At 43.4% G+C, this 21178-nt stretch overlaps 2 protein-coding genes across 2 annotated transcripts in view; one reads left to right on the top strand and one right to left on the bottom strand.

Annotated features, from left to right (window-relative positions):
* The first annotated feature begins 6136 nt into the window (after nt 1-6136).
* Nucleotides 6137-14596, top strand: LOC310835204 (serine protease inhibitor Kazal-type 6-like). The gene is made up of 4 exons (XM_083720013.1): nt 6137-6256; nt 7781-7803; nt 13227-13345; nt 14464-14596. The coding sequence occupies exons 1-4, from the start codon at nt 6178-6180 to the stop codon at nt 14528-14530; spliced, it is 288 nt and encodes a 95-aa protein (XP_083576139.1). The 5' UTR covers nt 6137-6177; the 3' UTR covers nt 14531-14596.
* A 2789-nt stretch (nt 14597-17385) lies between these two features.
* The window catches only part of LOC310835037 (interleukin-12 subunit beta-like), a 29242-nt gene continuing 25449 nt past the window's right edge, over nt 17386-21178 (bottom strand). Inside the window, exons 6-8 of the mRNA XM_083719709.1 lie at nt 20239-20375; nt 18882-19030; nt 17386-17490 (exon numbers count right to left, since the gene is read on the bottom strand). Coding sequence (XP_083575835.1) covers nt 17418-17490; nt 18882-19030; nt 20239-20375 — 359 coding nt within the window. The 3' untranslated portion in view covers nt 17386-17417. The remainder of the gene's footprint in view (nt 17491-18881; nt 19031-20238; nt 20376-21178) is intronic.

Raw genomic sequence — 21178 nt, 5'->3', positions numbered from 1 at the left:
ATGCATTCCCCCCTCCCCCCTCCCTACAAATGTTACTAAGGCTTAAATCCTATGAGACACACTGAATTCAACCAGTCTCAACTTCTGAATAGCCATGAATAGGGTTGTACTGTAAGTTCCGAAAAACTTGGAAGGATTTTTGTTTTGCTTGCAAGTTAGCATCTTAGCGCTCTTAAAGTTATTGGGCATGATCCAACCAATAAACTTTTAATCCCTGTTGATTTCAGAGGACAGAGTGAGCATGTACAGTTGAAAAATTAAGCAAGCTGAGTGGAAGGTTAAGGAAGCCTGTGCCAGAGGCAGTTTTAGGGGAGTGCAACCGATTTGCACATGTCTCAGGGGTTCTTGTGTGCGTATGTGACAACTATGATGGAGAATGGAAGGCAAGAGGTGTGGGGGGGGGGACCAAATCTTGGCATCACACAGGGTGCCACTAAAATTTGAGACCTGAAGGTCCATCACTGCCAGTACTAGAGAGTTATGCAATAAAAATAATAATAAAACCAGGCATGTCTTCCTGCTTGCAGAAGAGGTTGTGACTCATGAACTGCAATATCTTTTATAGCTCTGTGCAAACTTTTGTGCAAATGAGCTTGCAGAACAGGAGTAGTGGCTGTTTCCCTTCATCTCGCAGCCCTTTGGATTCAACAGCAGGAATATGTAGTTATCATCAACATGAGTTGTCTTTTGGTAACAGTAAATTAACAATTTAACTACAGGTTTGAAATTGTCCCATTTGATTGATACTGCATCCAATTTAGTACTGTTGTGCCTAAATCTGGCTCTAAACTCAATTTTTTTACTATCTTCTCAATTTATGCCAAAGAGCTGTCAGAGGGCAGCTCTCTCTTTGAATGGTCAAGAACAGGGGTCAGCGAACTTTTTCAGCAGGGGGCTGGTCCACTGTCCCTCAGACCTTGTGGAGGGCTGAACTATATTTTTTTGGGGGGGGATGAACGAATTCCTATGCCCCACAAATAATCCAGAGATGCATTTTTAATAAAAGCATACATTCTATTCATATAAAAAAACACTGATTCCCGGACCATCCGTGGGCCGGATTTAGAAGGTGATTGGGTCAGATCTGGGCCCCGGGCCTTAGTTTGCATACCCATGATCAAGAAGCTGGAGCAAGTTCCCCATGAGGAAAGATTGCAACATTTGGGGTTTTTTAGTTTTGAGAAAGCTGACAGAGAATGTTTGCCTTTCTTATAAAACTGAATATTGGAAAATACAGTAGAGACAAAAGGCACTATGACTTCACACCGTGCATAGTTCAGCTAAATTCACTCCCCCAAAAGGTAGTGGTGGCCAACAATATGGGTGACTTTAAGAGGATGAAACAAATTCATGGAGGATAAGGTTATCATTGGTTATTAGCTATGATGGTTAAGTTCTACCTCCACTATAAAGAGGCAGTGTGCCCCTGAAAACGGGTTGCTAAAAACCACAAGTGGGGAGAATTCTGTTGCATGTAGGTCCTGCTTGCATAGGCTTCTGGCTGGCCACTTTGGGAACAGGCTAGATGGGCACATAGCCTGATCCAGTAGAATCTTCTGGTGTTCTTCTGTTGGCTTCCTTTCATCCTCCACAAAGTGACTAATAGTTCACCTCCTCTGATAGTCACCTGATGCAGCTTCTCCCCCTGTCCCCCAAACCTCAAGACATATTATTCATAGTATATTTGGTATATCTCTGATGCGGCTTGTTTTGTACTGGAATGTTGAATTAGAACTGGTATCTTTCTTTCCACCACCCCATCCCCACCAAAAAGCTGCGCTTTCAGAAAGCGCCATGGATCCAGTGCACGCAACAATACAAAGGTCAGATTCTCAGCATTTTGAAATCACCTTCCCATGCTTCACTGACATTATAAATCAGAAATGGTATGCTAGGGTTTACTTCTTTCCCAACCAGGTTACAAGGTTACTCCTTTCCCAACCAGCTCCACTAAAAAACAGGGGAAGTTGGCGTCATAGGCCATACTTTGTACGTTATAGGGATTTACAACAGTTGCCACTTAGTCTTGGCAATGTAGTGTTCTTTTTATTGTGCTGGCCCAGAAGAGATGGAATGATTGAACAATTGTTATCAAGATCAGTGATGATCAACTGATGGCCTTCAGGTTTATTCTAAGAATAAAGTCCCAGAAAATACAGAAATTAACCTGATCTAAATATTAGTAAATGTTAGCAGCTTATCAGCTCATTTCAGAAGAGATTACCATTGAAATATGCAGTAGTATATAAATAAATTAATTAACTAGATAGCATTGTTAATACATTGGGGCTGGTGGGGGGGGCTATGCTGACTAGCCCAGACATCTCTGTATTGGTGTGAACATCTGCAAAAGTGAAGTGTTGGTGTGTATAGCCACTGGCGGAGGAAGAGGAGTGCGGGGGGAGCCCACCACCCCCGGCAGTGCAATCCCGGCAGGGTGCCATCGTGGCTGTTCCCCCACCCTCGCTGGGCGCCACGCCCCTGCTGGCGGCGCGCCTGCCCCCAGGACGCATGCCACGCCCCTGCAGGCAGTGCGCCCTGCCCCCAGGATGCGCACCAGCCCCGCCCCCGCCGGCTCTCCAACCCCCAGTGCTAGAGCATGAAGCTCCGCCACTGTGTATAGCTGCACAAATTGGGGAGCTTTTCCAGTGGAAAGGTTAGACAGTAACTTTTATAAGTAAACATACCATTAAGAAAATAATGTGTTCAGAGGCTTCTGTTTGATTGGGAAATCTGACAGCTAGCAGTTCCTGATGGCATGGAAGACTTTGTGCATATATAGAAGCAACAATTTCCTCTTTGCAGATGTCTGTGAGGGGCTGGACAAATGGGGCACATACCCCACTGTAGGGCTAGCTGGGGCACACACCTATTCATTCACCTTCCCATTCACCCATTCACTCAACTCGTGAGTCCCAACTAGTGAAAAGACTCAGTGCCTTTCTTCACAATTGCTAAGGCTGAGCAGAATTTCAAATGTACCCAAACCAGCATTACAACAGCCTATGTATCTCCCCCACAAATTACACTGTCACATCTTGCAGAGAATACATCTGGCACCTACCCAGGGGAAGTACTAACCATTATGTATCAGGCCTTAGAGAAATCCAGGAGCTGCAGTGTTAGTATAAATATGTGCAGCATGTTTTCTGAGCTAGAGCCCAGGATTGAATCCTAGCTAGAGACAGTGACAGTGACTTGAATGATGGCAGCTGAATAGAAGAGGCAATACAGCTTTGATCAAATCTTCAAATGTTGCTTATACTGGAAATCAGAAGACCCTTCCTTCTAATTCAAAACCCTATTTCCTTTTATGTATTGCTCTGCTCTACAAACTGGATTTTCTGGATCATCCAGTTCCTTCAACATTTCTCCTCAGTTTACATTCATAGAGAGGGTCAGGTTATTTTCTTTATTAGGCTATGAAGCAATAACCAGCTTTATGAGAGATTCTTCATTTGAGCCCTGCGGTCATGATCTTCTTCTTTGGCAATCACCCGTAGCCAAGTAAGATTGTCTTCCACAAACACAGACTTAATGGTGTATCTCTATGTGACTGTGGAGGGCAATTCTGGATCCACACGTCCTTCCACAGTGGGATCATAGGTTTCTGGGTGGAAGTTGATCACGGTGAGGGTTTACTAAACGTGTCTTCCTCTTAGCTCGTTTCTCCTTTTTGCCTTGAGTTTGTGCTTCTTCAGAGTCCCTGGCACCTTTGGTAATGCTGTTTTCGAGCCCTGCTGTCTAGTCATGATAGGATGGTACCAATACCATGGATTGTATTAACCTTCTTCATGCAGGATAAAAATAATTTTCAACATTTTTTTCTCCCAGGGTTTTTCTCTGTATGTTCTCAGTTTGAGATCCTATGTAGTACATTGGGACAAAACTGAATGGCTTACTTCTTTTAAACCCTTGCTGCTCTCTGTGTCAGTTTGGTTTTGTGAGAGACATTACACTGTATATTTAACCAAACATTTGTCCATCCATTGGCTGTACAAATCCAAGTCAGCAATCACCTGCATTTGTTCTAACTTCATTTCTTCTAACATCTCCAAATGTTGCTGAACTATATTATCTCTGACCATTGGCCATCTCTGACCCTTGGCTAAGGTTGATGGGAGTTAGAGTCCAACATCTGGAGGGACACAACTTCTCTATCTCTATTCCGTTTGTCATATGTTTTGCTTCTGACCTGTTCATAACAATTTGAGTGAGGTTCATTCTTTCCCCTAAAAACAAAGGTAGCTCCATACATAATATGAATGATCCAGAATTGTGCAGGGACAGCTAGCTGAGAGAATCCCTCTCTTCAGGCCTACATCCTTCGTCCAGGAGTTGGTCTTCAGAAACTCTTGCCCATGTTACTGTGGTAGCAATGGCTCAGTGACTTGACCCTTGTGGAGAACTTTTGGAGAACACAGAGGGCAACAAAGAATCTTCAATCATGGCCAAACTATTTAAGACAGAGTTGGTGAATCTGCTGCCCCCATTTATCACTGACCATTGGCCATGCTGGTTTGAGCTGATGGACTTTGTAGTCTAACAACATCTGGTGTGGGACACAGGTTCTATTGTTTCAGTAGAACAATATTTGCTACCCAGGCCATTTTTCTTTCCATTAGTAGCCAAATGGCCTGTGAGGTAGACCTCTTATGTTTTGTTCTATCTAGTTGTGTTCCCTTTCCATCTGTTAATGCCCCTCTCCCATTGTTACCCACAGGTGGTATCAGCTAATAGTAAGGAGCTCATAGTTAGCTGTCATATTCCTTACCTTGGGCTTAGAGTGAGGAGGGTGGGTTTCCCTTCCACATCTTAATTTGCTACCTCCTTCCTGACAATGCCCTACAAACCTTCTTTGTCCAAATCTAATCTTAGGTTCTTATTCAGCCTCCTTCTCCTTTCCTTTTCTGAAATGTCACTTTGCTAAACAAAACTTCTGTTTTCCAGGATTTTGTAGGACCTACAAATGTTCTGTGCTTGTTCTAACTCAAGGGGTCTTAAACCTTCTGCCTCCCACCCAGCGCCCACTTGGGGAGGCTAAAAAATGGCAGAGTCACAAAATGGCAGTGCAGGTCGATGAAGGCAGAATTCAACATAATTGGCGGGCAATTACTGACAATTTTCAGTTTTCTCTCTTTGGAAATTGCTGAATTCTTTGCCACAGTTATTTCTTTGCAGCAAGGAATCCCAAAGTTCAGCTTCCTTCAAGCTAAGTAGAGACATTGGCTTTGGGGGTAATGTGACAACCTCATGTTTTAGGGAAACAATTGCTGATCCGGAAGTTTATACTTTCCTTACCCTTACACCTCTCAATCCACTTTTGCTCATCTCCTTCAATTTCTTCCACACTTCTCCTTTCACATTTATTTATACTTTATCCCCAATGGCCAGTGGTAAGTAATACATTGGTTTGAATTAAATTGGAAAATGAGATGTTTATAATTCAGATAACTAATTTGTTGTTGTTTCTATTTGCATCTTAAAAAGAAGGTAGAATTTTTTAAAGTGGATTTTTAAAAAGATTTAAAAATTTCAACAGATTAAACAGGCCCCATTACTTCTTTTTCTTCAAGTGTTTCTATACCACTTAATATTTAGAATTTCTAAGCTACAGTTGAAAGATAAGAGGGCTCTGTCAGTCACCAGTTTCTAGCTCCTCCTATCCAGTCACATCTTTTGTTGCTGCTACAACCACAAAGTTTGACTACTTGGACCATGCCTATTATGATTCTGTTAATATTAGTCAGGGATTCATCACCACAAAAAGGAGGCATATTACTTCATGCTAAGGGTGACTTTTTGCCAGAGATTCAGTCACCATATAAATACTGAGCTTCATTATAAATGGCAGTTGCTTATCACACCCATTTATCCAAGTCTTGTTAATCAGATACACAGTGCAAAGATCAAGAATGAAATTCATGTTTGTCCTGCTTTCACAGAAGCATTCTTGAGTCTGCTTTTGAAGAACTTTCTGGGTGTTCCCTGAAACTACCGTACCACCCTATCACAAAGATTTCACAATACTATGTGCCGTTTCAGCATGTAGGGACTCTACTGCAAATAATGTATATATGTGCAAAACATGCCCACCCACTCTTTCGTCTTTCCTTATATAGCTGTATACACACACTGGTTAGCCAGTCTTAGGGATTTATTAAGAGAAACACACTAATGTGCGATAGACTCTTCAAGACTATGAAACTTACAGCTGCCTTTGTGCTTCTTCCTCTGATCCTGTGCTGCTTCTCAGGTGCGTAACCTACTACCTAGTGGATCCCTGTTCATTCTGTATGCTCATATGTCCAAGGGTACCATTTTCTCTTACGTTTACTCAAACTTGCAGATGCTCCTGCATGCAAGTATCAAAACCATGGAAATAGAGGGATCCTGGGTTGTGTGAACTGGAACCTGTGCATGTTTGGGTCTCTGTATGCAGGCACTGTGCAAATGTTATGGAGGACAGAAATGAGGTCTGCAAGTGAGAGCCTGATCAGTCCCTTGGCATATGTCCATGTGAACACCTGAACAGGACTGAAGTAAAATCTGAATGCTGCAGCACAGATGTGATCTGCAGACACCACATTCTTTTCCTGTTTTTCTGATATGCAATGAGAATCAATAGCTCTTGGGTAGTACAATCCAGACACAGTTATGATTGTCAATTAAACATGTCAACTAGAGGCACACTGTGAATTTATTTATTTTTAAAACTTATATACAGCTCAGTTGTGAGGGGGAAAGCCTCAGAGTGGTTTACAAAAAGAATAAAGCAGTGAAATTATCAGTAAAAACAGGTAAAAATAATTAATTAAAACATTTAAAAAATAATTAAAATCGACAATAAGTTAAAACCCTGCTTAAAGCACACGGCAGCATTTGACATGTCTGCACTGGCTTGCCTAAACAAAAATGTTTTTAACAGGTGCCAAAAAGAGTGAAGTGGAGTCAGTACTGCCTGATATCAGTTGGCAGGGAATTCCAAACTGTGGGTGCCACCACACTGAAAGATTAATTTCTTACAAATGTGGAACAAGTATTATGTGGCACCTGTAAAAGTGCCAGTTCCACTGATCAAAGCAATCTAGGGGTCATATATGGGGTAGGGTGACTTTGTAGGTAAACTAGTTCCAAGCTGTTAAAGACTTTATACAGTGGTACCTCGGGTTACAAATACTTCGGCTTACAAACTCTGCTAACCTGGAAGTAGCACCTCAGGTTAAGAACTTTACCTCAGGATTAGAACAGAAATCACGTGCTGGCGGTGCGGCGGCAGCAAGAGGCCCCATTAGCTAAAGTGGTACCTCAGGTTAAGAACAGTTTCAGGTTAAGAATGGACCTCCGGAACAAATTAAGTTCGTAACCAGAGGTACCACTGTATACTAATCGTAGCACTTTGAACTTAGCCCAATAGCAAGTTGGCAACCAGTGGTTGTCTCACTCCTGTCAGCAATCGTGCTGCAGAATTCTGCACTAACCACAGCTTCTGGATCAAGATCAAAGGAAGCTTCACAACGGCACATACGGCGAGGATTAGAGCCTTGACGTACTGCCCACAATTTCATTGTGTGAATAAATATGAAAGCCCACAATATTAACAGCTTCAAAGAATGGGATATTGTGTCCAAAAATGTCACATCAGTAAATTATAGATTGGGGGTTTGATTTCACAAGTCTCATTTTTTCTAAAGCAAAATGAAACATTAATTTAATGTGTCTCTTATATTTTATTTTATCTTCTTTTCATTTGAGGATTATTATTATTTTCTAATTCTAGGTTCCACTGCTAAAGAGACAAAGGTGAGTTCATTTTACTCTTTGTCTTATTTGAGGAGAAACTGATGAAATCCTATTTAGTTAGGAGCAAATTGCCTAATCTCTCCTGCTCCAAACTTTACTGGACCAACATTGAATTCTTCACTTGCTAATTTTCACATGGACTTTTAAAGAACAATCCTAAGCGTGTTTACGCAGCAGCAAATACCACTGAGTTCAACGGAATTTACCTCCTAGTAATTCTGCCCAGGATTGAAGCATTAAAATGTGCTCCCTCTCCCCAAAATACACACATTAAAATTGCAAAAAAAATTGTCAGTTCTTGCATATGATCCACATTTTTATGAGTAAAATATTGCAATCCAAAATGTATTTCAGACATTTGGTTTGGCTGTTAAGGTGAATATTTCTTATGACAGCACCCCATCATGTGGCAAGAGATGATACTTATGATACCAGATGTTAAAGTACTTTGTGGTTTTTCCTCTCTTCCTGGTGTGGTAAATACCAGAAATCACCAGCTGAGGGCATATTTATTTTTATTTTATTTTTAAATCAATATTTAATTTTAAAAAAATCTATATTCCCACCTGCTGAGGGATTTTTCATTTATTTGTAATATTTGTGTCATCCTCTTTTCAGGAGTTCAGGGTGCCACTATAGCTGTGTTGGTACAATGAGGTGAAGTAAGTTAGGCTAAGAAAGGAGCAGATAACCCTTTCAGCCCACAGGCCTTGGAAACCTTCCAAGAACTACATGCCTGTGGTGGCTGGAGCAATAATGCAGATTTTACAGTAGGCTAGTTTCTACACACACTGAGACATAGCTCTCTATCCTCCATCCAGGCAAGGAAGTGGCATTATAAGCATTCAGTGACACATTCTGGCCAGGGGGAAAACACTTGAGGAGGGTGCAAAGCAAGGCCAGGCCACTCAGTGGTGTGAATGCAGATAGGGAGTGGCCTACAGACAGTGCCATTGCTCAAATAATAATAATATACCCCGCCCTCCCCGGCCAAGGCCGGGCTCAGAGCGGCTTACAAGCAATAATAAAAACAAGTTGAATGATTACAACTTAAAAACAAAATTAAAATACAACATTAAAATATTGAAACATTAAAATATTAAAATGTAGCCTCATCGCAGGAGGAGAAGGAAAAGAAAAAAGAGGGAGGGAATCAAATTGGCTCCAAGCCAAAGGTCAGGCAGAACAACTCTGTCTTACAGGCCCTGCGGAAAGAAATCAGATCCTGCAGGGCCCTGGTCTCATGAGGCAGAGCGTTCCACCAGGCCGGAGCCAGAGTTGAAAAGGCCCTGGCTCTGGTTGAAGCCAATCTAACTTCCTTAGTGTTAAGTTGTGGGCGAACATAGCAGACGACACAGCGATTTCTCCAGAGCAGCTCTTTATTTGTACGCTGGACAGAACTAAACCGCAAACAGCTCAGCCGGCCTGCTTTTATAGACAGCCGGCTGTCAACATTGTAGCAACAACAACCCAGGGTTTCCCGCCTAAAATAACTGACGTGGACCTGAGTGAAAACTATCTACAGTATCCCCCTGCTAGCCCAGGGTGAGAACTTCAGTACATAACACCCCTCCCCACCGAGATAAGGCGTTAGTTACAATTGTAATGGTTTCCTTATATACAGCACTACACATAATGGTTCAATTAAGCACAAAAGCATATCGGTTACATTTCCCATACTTAGACCAACAGTGATACATGTCCAACAACATAGTCCTTTAAATAAGTTGGGCACTTGGAAACTCTGCCAGACCGCCGGGGACTGGTAGCCAAGTCCGGGGGGCCACACAATTATTGCTGAGGCTGTGGTGCGACCCTAGGTGGCGTTGAAACCAAATCCCCTGGATCCGCTGCTGTGGGTGGAGCCTCCGCAAGTGGAGTGGTCTGAGTCTGTGGTAAGTCTGGCAGACCCTCTGAAGCGGCTTGGTTCGGCTTCACACTGGCAGTTTGCGAGGGAGGTGTACGTGGAGCCTCGCCATCTGTAAGTGTCTCTTCTGGAACACTTCCTACAGATGGCATCTCTGAATCGACACTTGGCAAGGGAATGGTTGCCTCCGCAGCCAGCACATTCCGGTTGGCCCTTGGACTTCTGTTGGAACTTCCTGTGCTCCCACTTTGTCTGGTGCACATCATCGTCTTCACTGGAGGATGCCTCATCACTGCTGGCCTCTTCATGATGCATGGGAACTGGCTTCCTAGCAAGACGCGGGCTGCTGGATTTGCGGATCTCCAGCAGCTTCTGAGGCCACAGCCTCCTCAATGGCTTTCTGTAGCGTGAGGTCTGGCTTGGCGAGGAGACTTCGTTGCAGATAGATGTCCCGGACCCCGCAGATGATTCGATCCAAAGGGCATCGTCTAAGTCTCGGAACTCGCAGTACATTGCAGCCTGTCGCAGGGCGGTGGTATAGTTGTTGATTGACTCCCCCTCTGCCTGGTTCCGGTGGTAGAACGCATGGCGGGCAACAATCTTGGACGGCTTTGGTGCGTACTGGTTGCAGAGCTTCTCTTGGATCGTGTCCCACGGTGTTGCCTGGACTGCTTCAGGCGCAACCAATGCTCGGGCCATCTCAAACACCTCAGGCCCACAGAGGCTGAGGAATAGGCCCCACTTACGTTCCTGTGATACTTGCGTCAGCTCGTTGGCTTGGAGGTAGCAGTCGAACCGAACGAGGTAGGAGTCCCATGATTCAGAGGCTGGTGCAAAAGGCGGTAGAGGCACAAGTGAAGCCATGATTCTGATGCCGGCGTGAAGGGCGATGGATGGAACACCGTGCTCTAGCCAGAACAGTCAGCTCTGAATTGGTTCTGTTCAGTGATTTCGCTCAGTGATTCAGCTCAGTGATTCAGCTCTGCTCAGAGGTGGCTGCATCTGGCTGTGCTCTGATGTCCATCCATCCCATCCTCGTCGCCAGTGTTAAGTTGTGGGTGAACATAGCAGACGATACAGCGATTTCTCCAGAGCAGCTCTTTATTTGTACGCTGGACAGAACTGAACCGCAAACAGCTCAGCCGGCCTGCTTTTATAGACAGCCGGCTGTCAACATTGTAGCAACAACAACCCAGGGTTTCCCGCCTAAAATAACTGACGTGGACCTGAGTGAAAACTATCTACAGTATCCCCCTGCTGGCCCAGGGTGAGAACTTCAGTACATAACCCCTAGGGCCCGGGACCACTAGGGTGTTGCTATTTATGGACCTTGAGGCTCTCCGTGGGGCATAGCGGGAGAGGCGGTCCCGTAGATACGAGGGTCCTAGGCCATGAAGGGCTTTAAAGGTCAAAAGCAGCACCTTAAATCTGACCCTGTACTCCACCGGGAGCCAGTGCAGCTTGAAAAGCATAGGCCTGGAGAACCACTTTTGGCCCATGGGCTTGAGGTTCCCCATCCCTAGTTTAAGCAATAAGCCCTCTTTAGGCATTCAGAAATTTGTATCTGTGGAAGCATGAGATTAACTCAGCCAGCTCCTCCTCCGAACCTACCCATGTTGGTTCTTCAGTGTTCCCAGTAGTAGGGAACCTGATCACTCCATGTAAGAAGGTTGGGCGTCCTATGTGAAAGGGCTGGCTTGCATGGGTGATGTCCCTGCTCCAAAGAGGCAAAGTCAGGATGCCAGTAACAAGTTGCTCAAGGCTGCCTATTTAGCTGCATCAGACCTGGCATTAGAGAGCACCAGGCATGGTGTGGTGGCAAATGTTGTGGCCTAAGGGTGAGTGGTGCAGTTGTCCAGGGTTGCAAGGGATCAAAGACCTTTTGCTATTTCTGCAGCCCTGTCTCCAGCGTCCTAAAGCTGCACAATCAAGGTGTGCTTTTTAGGTCCTGTGAATGAATGAATACAACTTCATTTGCATCAGCCAACAGCCATAGCAACAAAAGAACATTGCAGTATACACAGAACAACATAAAATGTTGATTATATAAAACACCAATTTAGAGTCCTGAATCAGCAGTCAAACAGTGGACCTTTTTCTGATTGCCCCAGCTAAAAACCTTGTGACCTTTGCTGTCATCTGCTCCTCTTGATCTGCCAGGAGAAAAGACACTGTGGCAGTGGTTGGGCGACCCGGAATGGACAATAAAAGAGGGGTGATAATTTTGTTCCTCAGGTCTTTGTAAAGAGTGCATGCCAGGAGTGTTTTTAGGTGCTGTTATGTTCCAAAGCTAAATATTTTTATCAACACTGAAAACACAAGGCGCTTCTGTTTCAAGAGAATGGTGCGCAAGTTCTATTATGTACAAGAGAACATGGCAGAAAACACAGCTGACTTCACTCTGAAAGAAGATATTGGAGCACTCCAAATCATTTCCCCATGGACCTGCACAGAAAATGGTTGATCTAGCTGAAAGGAAACACACAGAGATCTGCATCAAGCATTGCCATGAATCTATTATTATTATTATTATTATTATTATTATTATTATTATTATGCGATTGTAATGTTCTTGTATAATCTTAGTAGGTTGCATAATCTTAGAAGTTGTGTGGCTCTGAGGGGACATTGCTGTGACAAGTTTTTTTCCAGCTGGAACTCAGGGTTCCAGCACCTCTCAGCTGGGCCCTGGAAATGGAGGCAGAGACCTGACCAGCCCCTCTGTGCCTCTGGCTCATGAGGAGACCCTCCCCAGAGCCCAAAGGGGACATCCTCTAGGTGCTCCAGAGAGGATCTCCTCATGATCCGAAGGTACAGAGGGGCTTTGCTGAATCTCTTCAACCTCCCAGCTATCACACCTCAGCTGAGCAACCATGAGCCGAAGCAGAACAGGGGAGGGAGCTTGGTAAGCTGCTCACCTGAGATGTGGAACCCTCTCTGTGCCTCACCTGAGCAAGCCCCCCACACCACTGATCTGGCTCATGCGAGCTGGAGAGGCACAGTGGGGGCTCATTAAACTGCTCAGCTGAGGCATGGAAAGCTCCCCTCCCCTCCCCTCCCCTCACCTGAGCAGCCTCAACAAGCCTCAGATCTTCTTTGGGCTTCTTTGGGCTTTGGTGCGTGACTATCATGAATAGACCTTGAACTTCTGAATTTGTCACTATATTAGTGCTAAGGGCCTTAGGGAAGCTTTTGCTGCTGACACTAGCGTCCTTTTAAAAAACAACTTTTGTAATGGCCTGGTGCTCTGAAGAAGAGTGCAGGTTGAGATGGTCGCAGTCACGATCACCATAATTTCCCCAGGGTATCCCTGGGCCTGGACACAGAGGCCAGAAGCTTTCTGGAGGAATTCAGATGATGTCTATTTCTGCAGGTGCTTTATAGGTTTACGCCCTGGGCTGTCTGTCAGGACCCATCTTCACAGTTTCCCTCCTTGACAGTGCCATTGCCTAGTAAGCTCATAGTGGGGCAAGGGGGAATCAGTGATTGAGACAGAGACATTAGCATCAGCCATAAGATGCTACACCTAATTAATACTGTCTTTTTTAATTTTCAGAGGAGCTGCATCATAAATCAAAAGGAAGAATATTTTGTGTGCCCACCAGTTGAGTCATTTGTTTGTGGCTCAGATGGCAAAACATACAAGAATACATGTTTTCTTGGCAAAGCTATGAGGTGAGGTTGCAGTGAATCAGCAAGCAGTAATGTTTTTTAACACTACCTGGCCATGTCTCTGAAAGTTAACACCTGATAATTTCAGCCCTTCCAAGTGTCCCTATTTCCCAAGGACATCCCTGATTTAGAGAAGCCTCCCCAGTCCCATTTTTCCTTAGAATGTCCCTATTTTCATTGGAGAAATACTGAGCCGTCTGAAGGCAATCCTGTAAAGTTTTTTTATGTTTAATGTTTTGTTATGTTTTTATATATGTTGGAAGCTGCCCAAAGTGACGGGGCAACCCAGTAAGATGTATGGGGTATAAATAGTAAAATTATCATTATGGAATGGGATGTCCCTATTTTCATTGGAGAAATGTTGGAGGGTATGTAATTTATATTCTGGAGCATTTTGGCTTATCATGTAACAAGCTTTAAAAGAGCTAGGTTCTAGGTTTGGAAACAATACCACAAAGTCACAGATTCCAGTAGTCAGTTTCCAGACTAGCTGAGATTTCATTCCATAAAAAGAAAGAAAATAGATGGGTCTAAAGAGGAACTGAAGGAATTTTATTCTACTCTCAAAAGAAGGGCTGTTCAGTTGTTTCTTTTCATAGAAACCAAATTGTCATAGTATGTTGACACTGTTAAAATACCATGATAACAGTTACTGAAGTTCACAGATGCCATTTTTTTCTGATGAGAGGATGTTTTCGTTTTTCAAGTTGATAACAAAATGGCCGCTGATTAAAATCTGTGGTGCTGATGGTTACATTTGATGCTTGCAGTGTATATGATGCAGCATGTTTTGTAAAGAAGTTACTAATACTTATGCCAGAGCCAGTTTTATGCAAGTTTATTTTTATTACGTGGGAATGGGATGTTGATGAAAGAATGCATTGTGTTCTTTACAGTTCAGGATTTGTGAGTCTGCAAATGTACATAGAGCTCATGTACTGTAACCACAAAGGATCCAGTCTCTTTCATGTTAATCATTATCTAGCAAAACTTAGAACAGCTGCAACTGAACACAGAATTAGGCACTGTTTGAGCCTAGTGTTCGATTGTGGTCAATAATGGTTTGTTCTTCCAGAGCTTCTCAGTGATACTTTTCTGTTTAACACTGATTTCTTTTCTAGAGCTTCTTGTGGAAAAGTGAGATACAGACACCCTGGCCCATGTATTGACAGGAAAAGTACTCCATGAAAATATCACTTTTGGTTGTGTTGACTAATTCTACTTGATCTTGCATGCTGGATAGTGAGAATGCTGAATCCACAACCTGCTTGTTCATTAAACAAAAGTCAACACATCTGTAGTTGCTTCCTGCTTTTGCTTTTCCCATCCCAGTGGCAGAGCCTCATGGTAACTGGCAGGCAGCCCATTTATTGCAGGAATGGAATTAGACATATACTCAGCTGAAATGGCTTCAGTGCAATAGGAACCACAATGCAGGGTATTCTGGTCTGCTCCTTCAGAGCAAACTTTTTGTTTTGGATTGCTTCTGAAGGGAAATCATGAATATCAACTCTAAGAATAATAATAATTGAATGTACTCTATTCAATTATTTTCCAATTTGATATGTCATTACAAAGGACTCATCATTTCTATTCAGATGCTCCTTAAATATCGGGGTGTTTTTTAAAAAAATGTTTTTGAAAAGTTCTAAAAGCATGCATAAATACACATTTAAATTCATAATTACATAATAAATATGAACAGGTATAGGAAAAATATTCTGAAAATATTGAGATGGAAATCTATTTTTTTGAGTTTATGTCCATACCAACGGTGGTTGTCATCCATCTGTCTCGAGAGACAATGGAGTATGCCTCCAGGGGTGACAACAAACTGTTGCGCTAGCAGCACCAAAGAAACTGGGCAGTGTGTATGGAAGTCCTGGGCACCAGCTTGGCTGCAGGAGTTGCCAGGAGGCGGCATACAAATAAAAATCAGTGAATAAATCAGAGTTTATTAATGATCTTGCATTTGCAATCAATGATAATTCATTATCCTATCTCTGACTCAAACTAATTTAAATAAGAAAATAGTTGTTAAGATACAACCCCTGTTTTCTGGGTTATACTCTGAAACAGGCATGGAGAATATTTGGCCCTCCAGATGTTGATGAACAGTGACTCCCATTATCCCTGGTTATTGGCCGTAAGGTGGATAAGAATTGTAATTCAGCAACATTTGGAGAGCCAAATGTTCCCAATCCTTGATACAGATAGATAGATGATAGATAGATAGATGATAGATAGATAGATATAGATAGATAGATAGATGATAGATAGATAGATAGATAGATGATAGATAGATAGATAGATAGATAGATAGATAGATAGATGATAGATAGACACAAGCAGTATGGCGGTGGCGGTGGTAGAATTATGGCCTCTAGCCCTCCATTTTGCAGGGCATAATCTCATAAGGAGCTCCATTCCCCCTTCCATGTGTTGATTTGTACATGCAAAGACCATCCGGTGACCATCATCATCATTTCATTAAAAAATAGCTTGTCATTCATTCAGTTTCTTATTATTGTTCCTGGTTACATGTTAAAAAAATCAAAAAATCAAAATGGCTGGTACAGAATAATTGAAGGCACAAATGCTTAGCACATTTTCAAAAGCATAGTGGATTCCAATGGAACTCACTCTCAACATTTCCGTAGTTGAGAAAGTATCCTTTGCATCCATTATGATGTTCAACTGTCTTTAGGAAAGGTGCTCAAACCAGGAGGAATGTGCTGCAGTCTAAATTCTGCTCTTCCTGAAAGCCAGAAGAACTGATAAATGCACCATTCGATTTCAAAAGTTGTTTTGAATACGAATGTCAGAGTTGCCTCCAGGTCCCAGCTCACAGAGGACCAACGCTAGTCAGTAATAACGTATAAAAGTCTTTATTGAAGATTAGTTTCCATTTCCAAACCGCAGCGTGCAACTCTACGTCTTAGAACTTAGACCGGCGAAGCTCCATCTGAGTCTCCGCCTCCTAGACACCAGTTTAAGACTCTAGCCTTACTCCACCTCTTCCGTTGTTCTTTCCTCCTCTGGGTTCTTCTGCCCCCTGGGGTTTCCTCCTTTCTGGACTCTTCTGACGCTGACCCCCCTGAGTCTTGCCCCTCCTTCCGGCGGGCTTTAGGACCTGGCTCCCTATCCGGGCTACCTGCTGTGCCGCTCGCCTGTACATTTGAACTTGGCGCGCGCGCCCAGCCGGTAACCTTCCTCTTGACCGTTTCCCCGCTCTCCGATGGAGGCGTGGTCAATCCTGACTCCTCTCCTCTCACTGGTGGTGAGAACACTGGTCCCAATTCCTGGGACTCTTCCCCCCCACTGCGCTCTGGTGGGGAAGCTGGTCCTGATTTCCAACTGCTGCTCTGGGAGTCCCCGCTGGCCTCTTCCTTCTGGGGTTTCCCCCTTGGCACCCCCCTTGCCCTGGCCATCGGCGCTCCCTTCTGTGAATCTTCCGATTCGCTGGAGAGGCTCGTGGAATCCCTCTGACCACTGTCACCGCCTACGCTCCCCTCGGATTCCTCCCCCTCGCTCTCCATTTCCTCCCTCTCCTGTGCCTCTGCTCCTGAGCCCCTGACAACGAATATAAAACTTGACCTAACAACCCCTCCCCCTCACACGTAAGCAAAACTCTCTGCAGTCAACTGAAGGCAACCAGCCATGCCCTGTCCCCACCCCATATCACTCACCACCAATGAAAACTGATAAATGAATAGAAAGGGAACCTACCCACATGACGCTGACACAAAAACCTCACACATACACTATGTAAAATAATGAAAGTTTACCACCCCCCTTCTCTCTCTGCCCCGCTTTCTCTCTGCCAAGCTGTCTATAACATCAGCGTCTCACATTGAATAGAACTGATCTGTAGGAAGCAGAGATGCTGTATGTACTTTTGTAACCCAAGAAAATCTTTAATAAAAACAATTTTTAAAAATAAATGATAAACAACAACAATAATTTTATTAATAATAAATTAATAACAATAAATTACATTAATAATATTAATTGGTTTCCACAGCCAATAATAAATAGTACTTCATTAAACACATTTCTTCTGTCAATTTCTGCTTCAGTTCTTCTTACACTCGCATTGCCTAATTTTAATTCCATCTTCATGTATGTCCTGCTTGCCAGATTGCTTTCTGAAAAGTAAAATGAAACATTGAAGACAAATACCATTGTTAAAGCAGCATTCCTGCTACATGCAAATTTGATCATTGTGTGTTTTCTCTGCTCATATTATGTTCTTTCTCTTCCCTGGCTTTTAATCTGATACCTTGCAGAGATCGTGAGAATGTTATGGCGGAACTTTCTTAACTGTGCAATCATATATACATTTGCTTATAAGCAGTGTAAGTCATGGGGAGCATGAATACCCTCCCTACTATAAAAAGAGAAAGCACATCCAGCTTGGATAGAGGGTTTTTCAAGATAGTATGACACGTTTGTTTGTTTCAGAGGCACCCCAATAACTTGCAGAACCAGTTTGACCAACAGATACATTAGTGGGATGAGTACACACAGTCATTGTGCAATGATGGCTGAATTATACCACCTTCAATGTTCAGAGCAGAAGTGGAGGTGGAGAGAAATTGAAAGTTGAACCATATCCAAAACTCAGAGAAGCTGCGTTGAAATAAGGCTCTCCCAGCACTTCCTTTCCAGAAACAGAGAGATGGCTGCCACCTCCTACTCTGCCTTTCCCTAATTTGAAGGGAGAAAACCACAACAAAGGAGGGGTATTGTCTGCCAATGCTCCAAAAAAGGAAAAACTTCACGTTCAGGGGCTGAATGAAGTCTTCCAGTTCTCTCTATCTTGCTGTTCTCTGCAACTTAACAGAAGTGCTTCTGCCTAATTGCCTTGAATTGTGAAAATGTCTCTTGCTTCCTGCCTGAAGGATGGAGGCATATGTGTGTATAGAAACCTCTGGCTTTTGTGTGACGCAGCCTACCCTCCAAAGGTAGGAATCACATCCATTGCTTGTCCCACTTTTCCTTATGGCCAAGCCCACCACTTGCATGTGGCCCCAGGAAGGGTCTGTAAAAGTTCTTTACTTCTGGTCTAGGATAATAGGGTACTGGAAACTTTAGCAATTTAGAAGGCTTTGAAACAGGAGGACATGGGATAATGATAATGCAGGTGTGGATGCCTAAACCAACTTCCTTCTTACACAAATACCCATACATATCAAAATAGCAAGCCCAAACATGGCCTCAGTGTGGCTCTGTATGTGTTCCCATCATAAATCAGGAGGAATTATCTGCCTTGTTGAAAGAGGCAACATTAAGAGAATAAGTGTAGGGGAAGTAGGCTTCTATGGAGCAGACAAGGTTTTGTTACAAGGTTAACTGGACTAAACTTTTGTACACATCTGAGCTTCTCCAGGCCTCATTTAAGTTCAGATTTCCTTATCAATATAAAGTATATACCACAAGCTTTGAATTAAATGCAGATAAGAGCGCCAAAAATACATCCTTATAACTACCAAAACAACTTCAGTCACTGAAATCAATTGTATATTCAACCAGATACCTGCAAGGCTCAGACCAGTCGCTCCAAGCTGAATTTCTCTTATAGTGCTCCCTGGAACGGATATAAATTGTTCCACGATGGAACAATCTGTTGTGGCAGCTTAAGGAGTTTCCATCTTGAAGCTGCATAGCATTGTCAACCTCACAAATCTGAGAACAAAAGCACAGCCCACTTTAGTGAACTAGAAAGGATCCCCAAAGGAGCAGGCAATAGTTTGCAGGCAGGAACTGAACATGGATAGTCAGTGATACAATGTGCCACCAGATTCCTATCTTTCTCCACGCAAACATATACAGTGGTACCTCAGGTTACATACCCTTCAGGTTACATACGCTTCAGGTTACATACTTTGCTAACCCAGAAATAGTGCTTCAGGTTAAGAACTTTGCTTCAGGATGAGAACAGAAATCGTACAGTGGCGGTGCGGCAGCAGCAGGAGGCCCCATTAGCTAAAGTGGTGCTTCAGGTTAAGAACAGTTTCAGGTTAAGAACGGACCTCCGGAACAAATTAAGTACTTAACCCAAGGTACCACTGTATTTAGTCTACCTGTGGCCTTCCAGATGTTGACGGACTACAGCTTCCATCATCTGTGAACATTGACCATGCTGATATGACTGATGGAAGGACCACAGACTCTCCATCCTTGCTATAAACTGAGAATGAGAATAGGTGGTGAGGTTCAGCAGCATAGCATCCCCAATCGCTGCCAGGGGAGGGCTGACAAGCACTGGGGGTGCACGCCCATGTGGGGGGGGAATGTGGGGTGTGTGCCAGGGGAGCACTCACCCAGTGGAGCCCGCCACTTCTACATTGCAGCGGGCTCACAGTGTTGGACCACTGTTGGCAGATCCCATTGATGGAGAAATCAGCAATAAGGGAGGGTGAAATATCTTTAGACTGTGTGCTGTGCTGTGATGCAATGTTCCTCTGAATATACAGCTGTGGATAAACGAAAAAGAAGGAACAGCAACTTCCTTGTTTGTGAGCATCCTAATTGCATCTGGGTGAACAGTGCTGGAAGGCAAATAAAAAGTAAGACTGAATGGATCTGGGTGCCTAATACAGCAAGAATGTAAATATGTCTGTGATAGCCTATCAGACCACCAAGTTCATTTATATCCTCATTCTCTCAGTTCCTCAGTTTATAGCTTCAGTTGTTTCATTCCATGATAGAATGTGGGTTGAACATAAAAGTTTGATGGGGAGGGGGGTTATTGGGTTGTTGTTTTTATTTTGATGATGTATTTTGTGGTTTTATATTTTGATTTTGTTCTGTGAACCGCCCTAAGACCTCCAGGTATAGGGCGGTATATAAATTTCAAAAATAATAATAATAAAAGGAAAAACACCAATTACCCAGTCTCTCCGTGGATGCTGAACCATCTTGATTTGGTATGTCAGCTTGTAGTAACTAGCCGGAGTGCTCCAGGTTTTGGGTGGTGTCCAAGTCAATAGGCTGTTCTCCATTTGGCACTCAACAGCATCAGGCTTTACTGAAAGAGGTAATGAGATCAGCATAATTTTTAACTGTATACTACTGCTAAAATGATGGGCTTTATGCCTCCACCAGTATCCTTATCATTTATTATTTGGATGAGTTCTGAGGCTCCAGATATGTTAAGGCTGGAGTGTGTGTGCGTGTGCACATACGTGTATTGTATATGTGCTATCTGTTTGCTACCTTGACCACCAAAGAAGAAGCAACTGAGAAACTCCGAAAATCTGTAAGTGCAAGTATAACCTCTAACAATGCTGTGAAATGGGCAAATGAAATGAGGTCTTGCCTGTTAAAGCCTAGGAATGTATTGCTTAGCAGAAGGACCTGCTATCCAGGGAAAGCTATCTGACTACATCTTGTCCCTTCATTTAAGGTAGCAGTATCATTGGTTCGCCAGAAGCGGTTTAGTCATGCTGGCACATGATCCGGAAGCTGTACGCCGGCTCCCTCGGCCAATAAAGCGAGATGAGCGCCGCAACCCCAGAGTCTGCCACAACTGGACCTAATGGTCAGGGGTCTCTTTACCTTTATCATTGGTTGACCACCATGCCATTGCACAAAAGCTTCCATTGCTTTTAAGGGCTGCAGGACAAGTGAGGAAATCTATTTATTTATTTGTTACATTGATATTGTAATAGATCTATGGTGCTAAATGACCCTGCTGTGAGATCTGGACTCCCTCCATGCAGACTGAACGTGCAAATACAGTATGTGAATAAATCATATTTCTTAAAGCTACGAAAGTCTCTTCCACGTCTTCAGTTCTCCAAAGGAGCGCAAACCCTGGATGAGTGCCTG

Source organism: Podarcis gaigeae (genome assembly GCF_964106915.1).
Source record: "Podarcis gaigeae genome assembly, chromosome: 2".
Classification (NCBI taxonomy): domain Eukaryota; kingdom Metazoa; phylum Chordata; class Lepidosauria; order Squamata; family Lacertidae; genus Podarcis; species Podarcis gaigeae.
The sequence above is the reverse complement of the archived record's forward strand: the minus strand, read 5'-3'. Positions and strand labels throughout refer to the sequence as shown.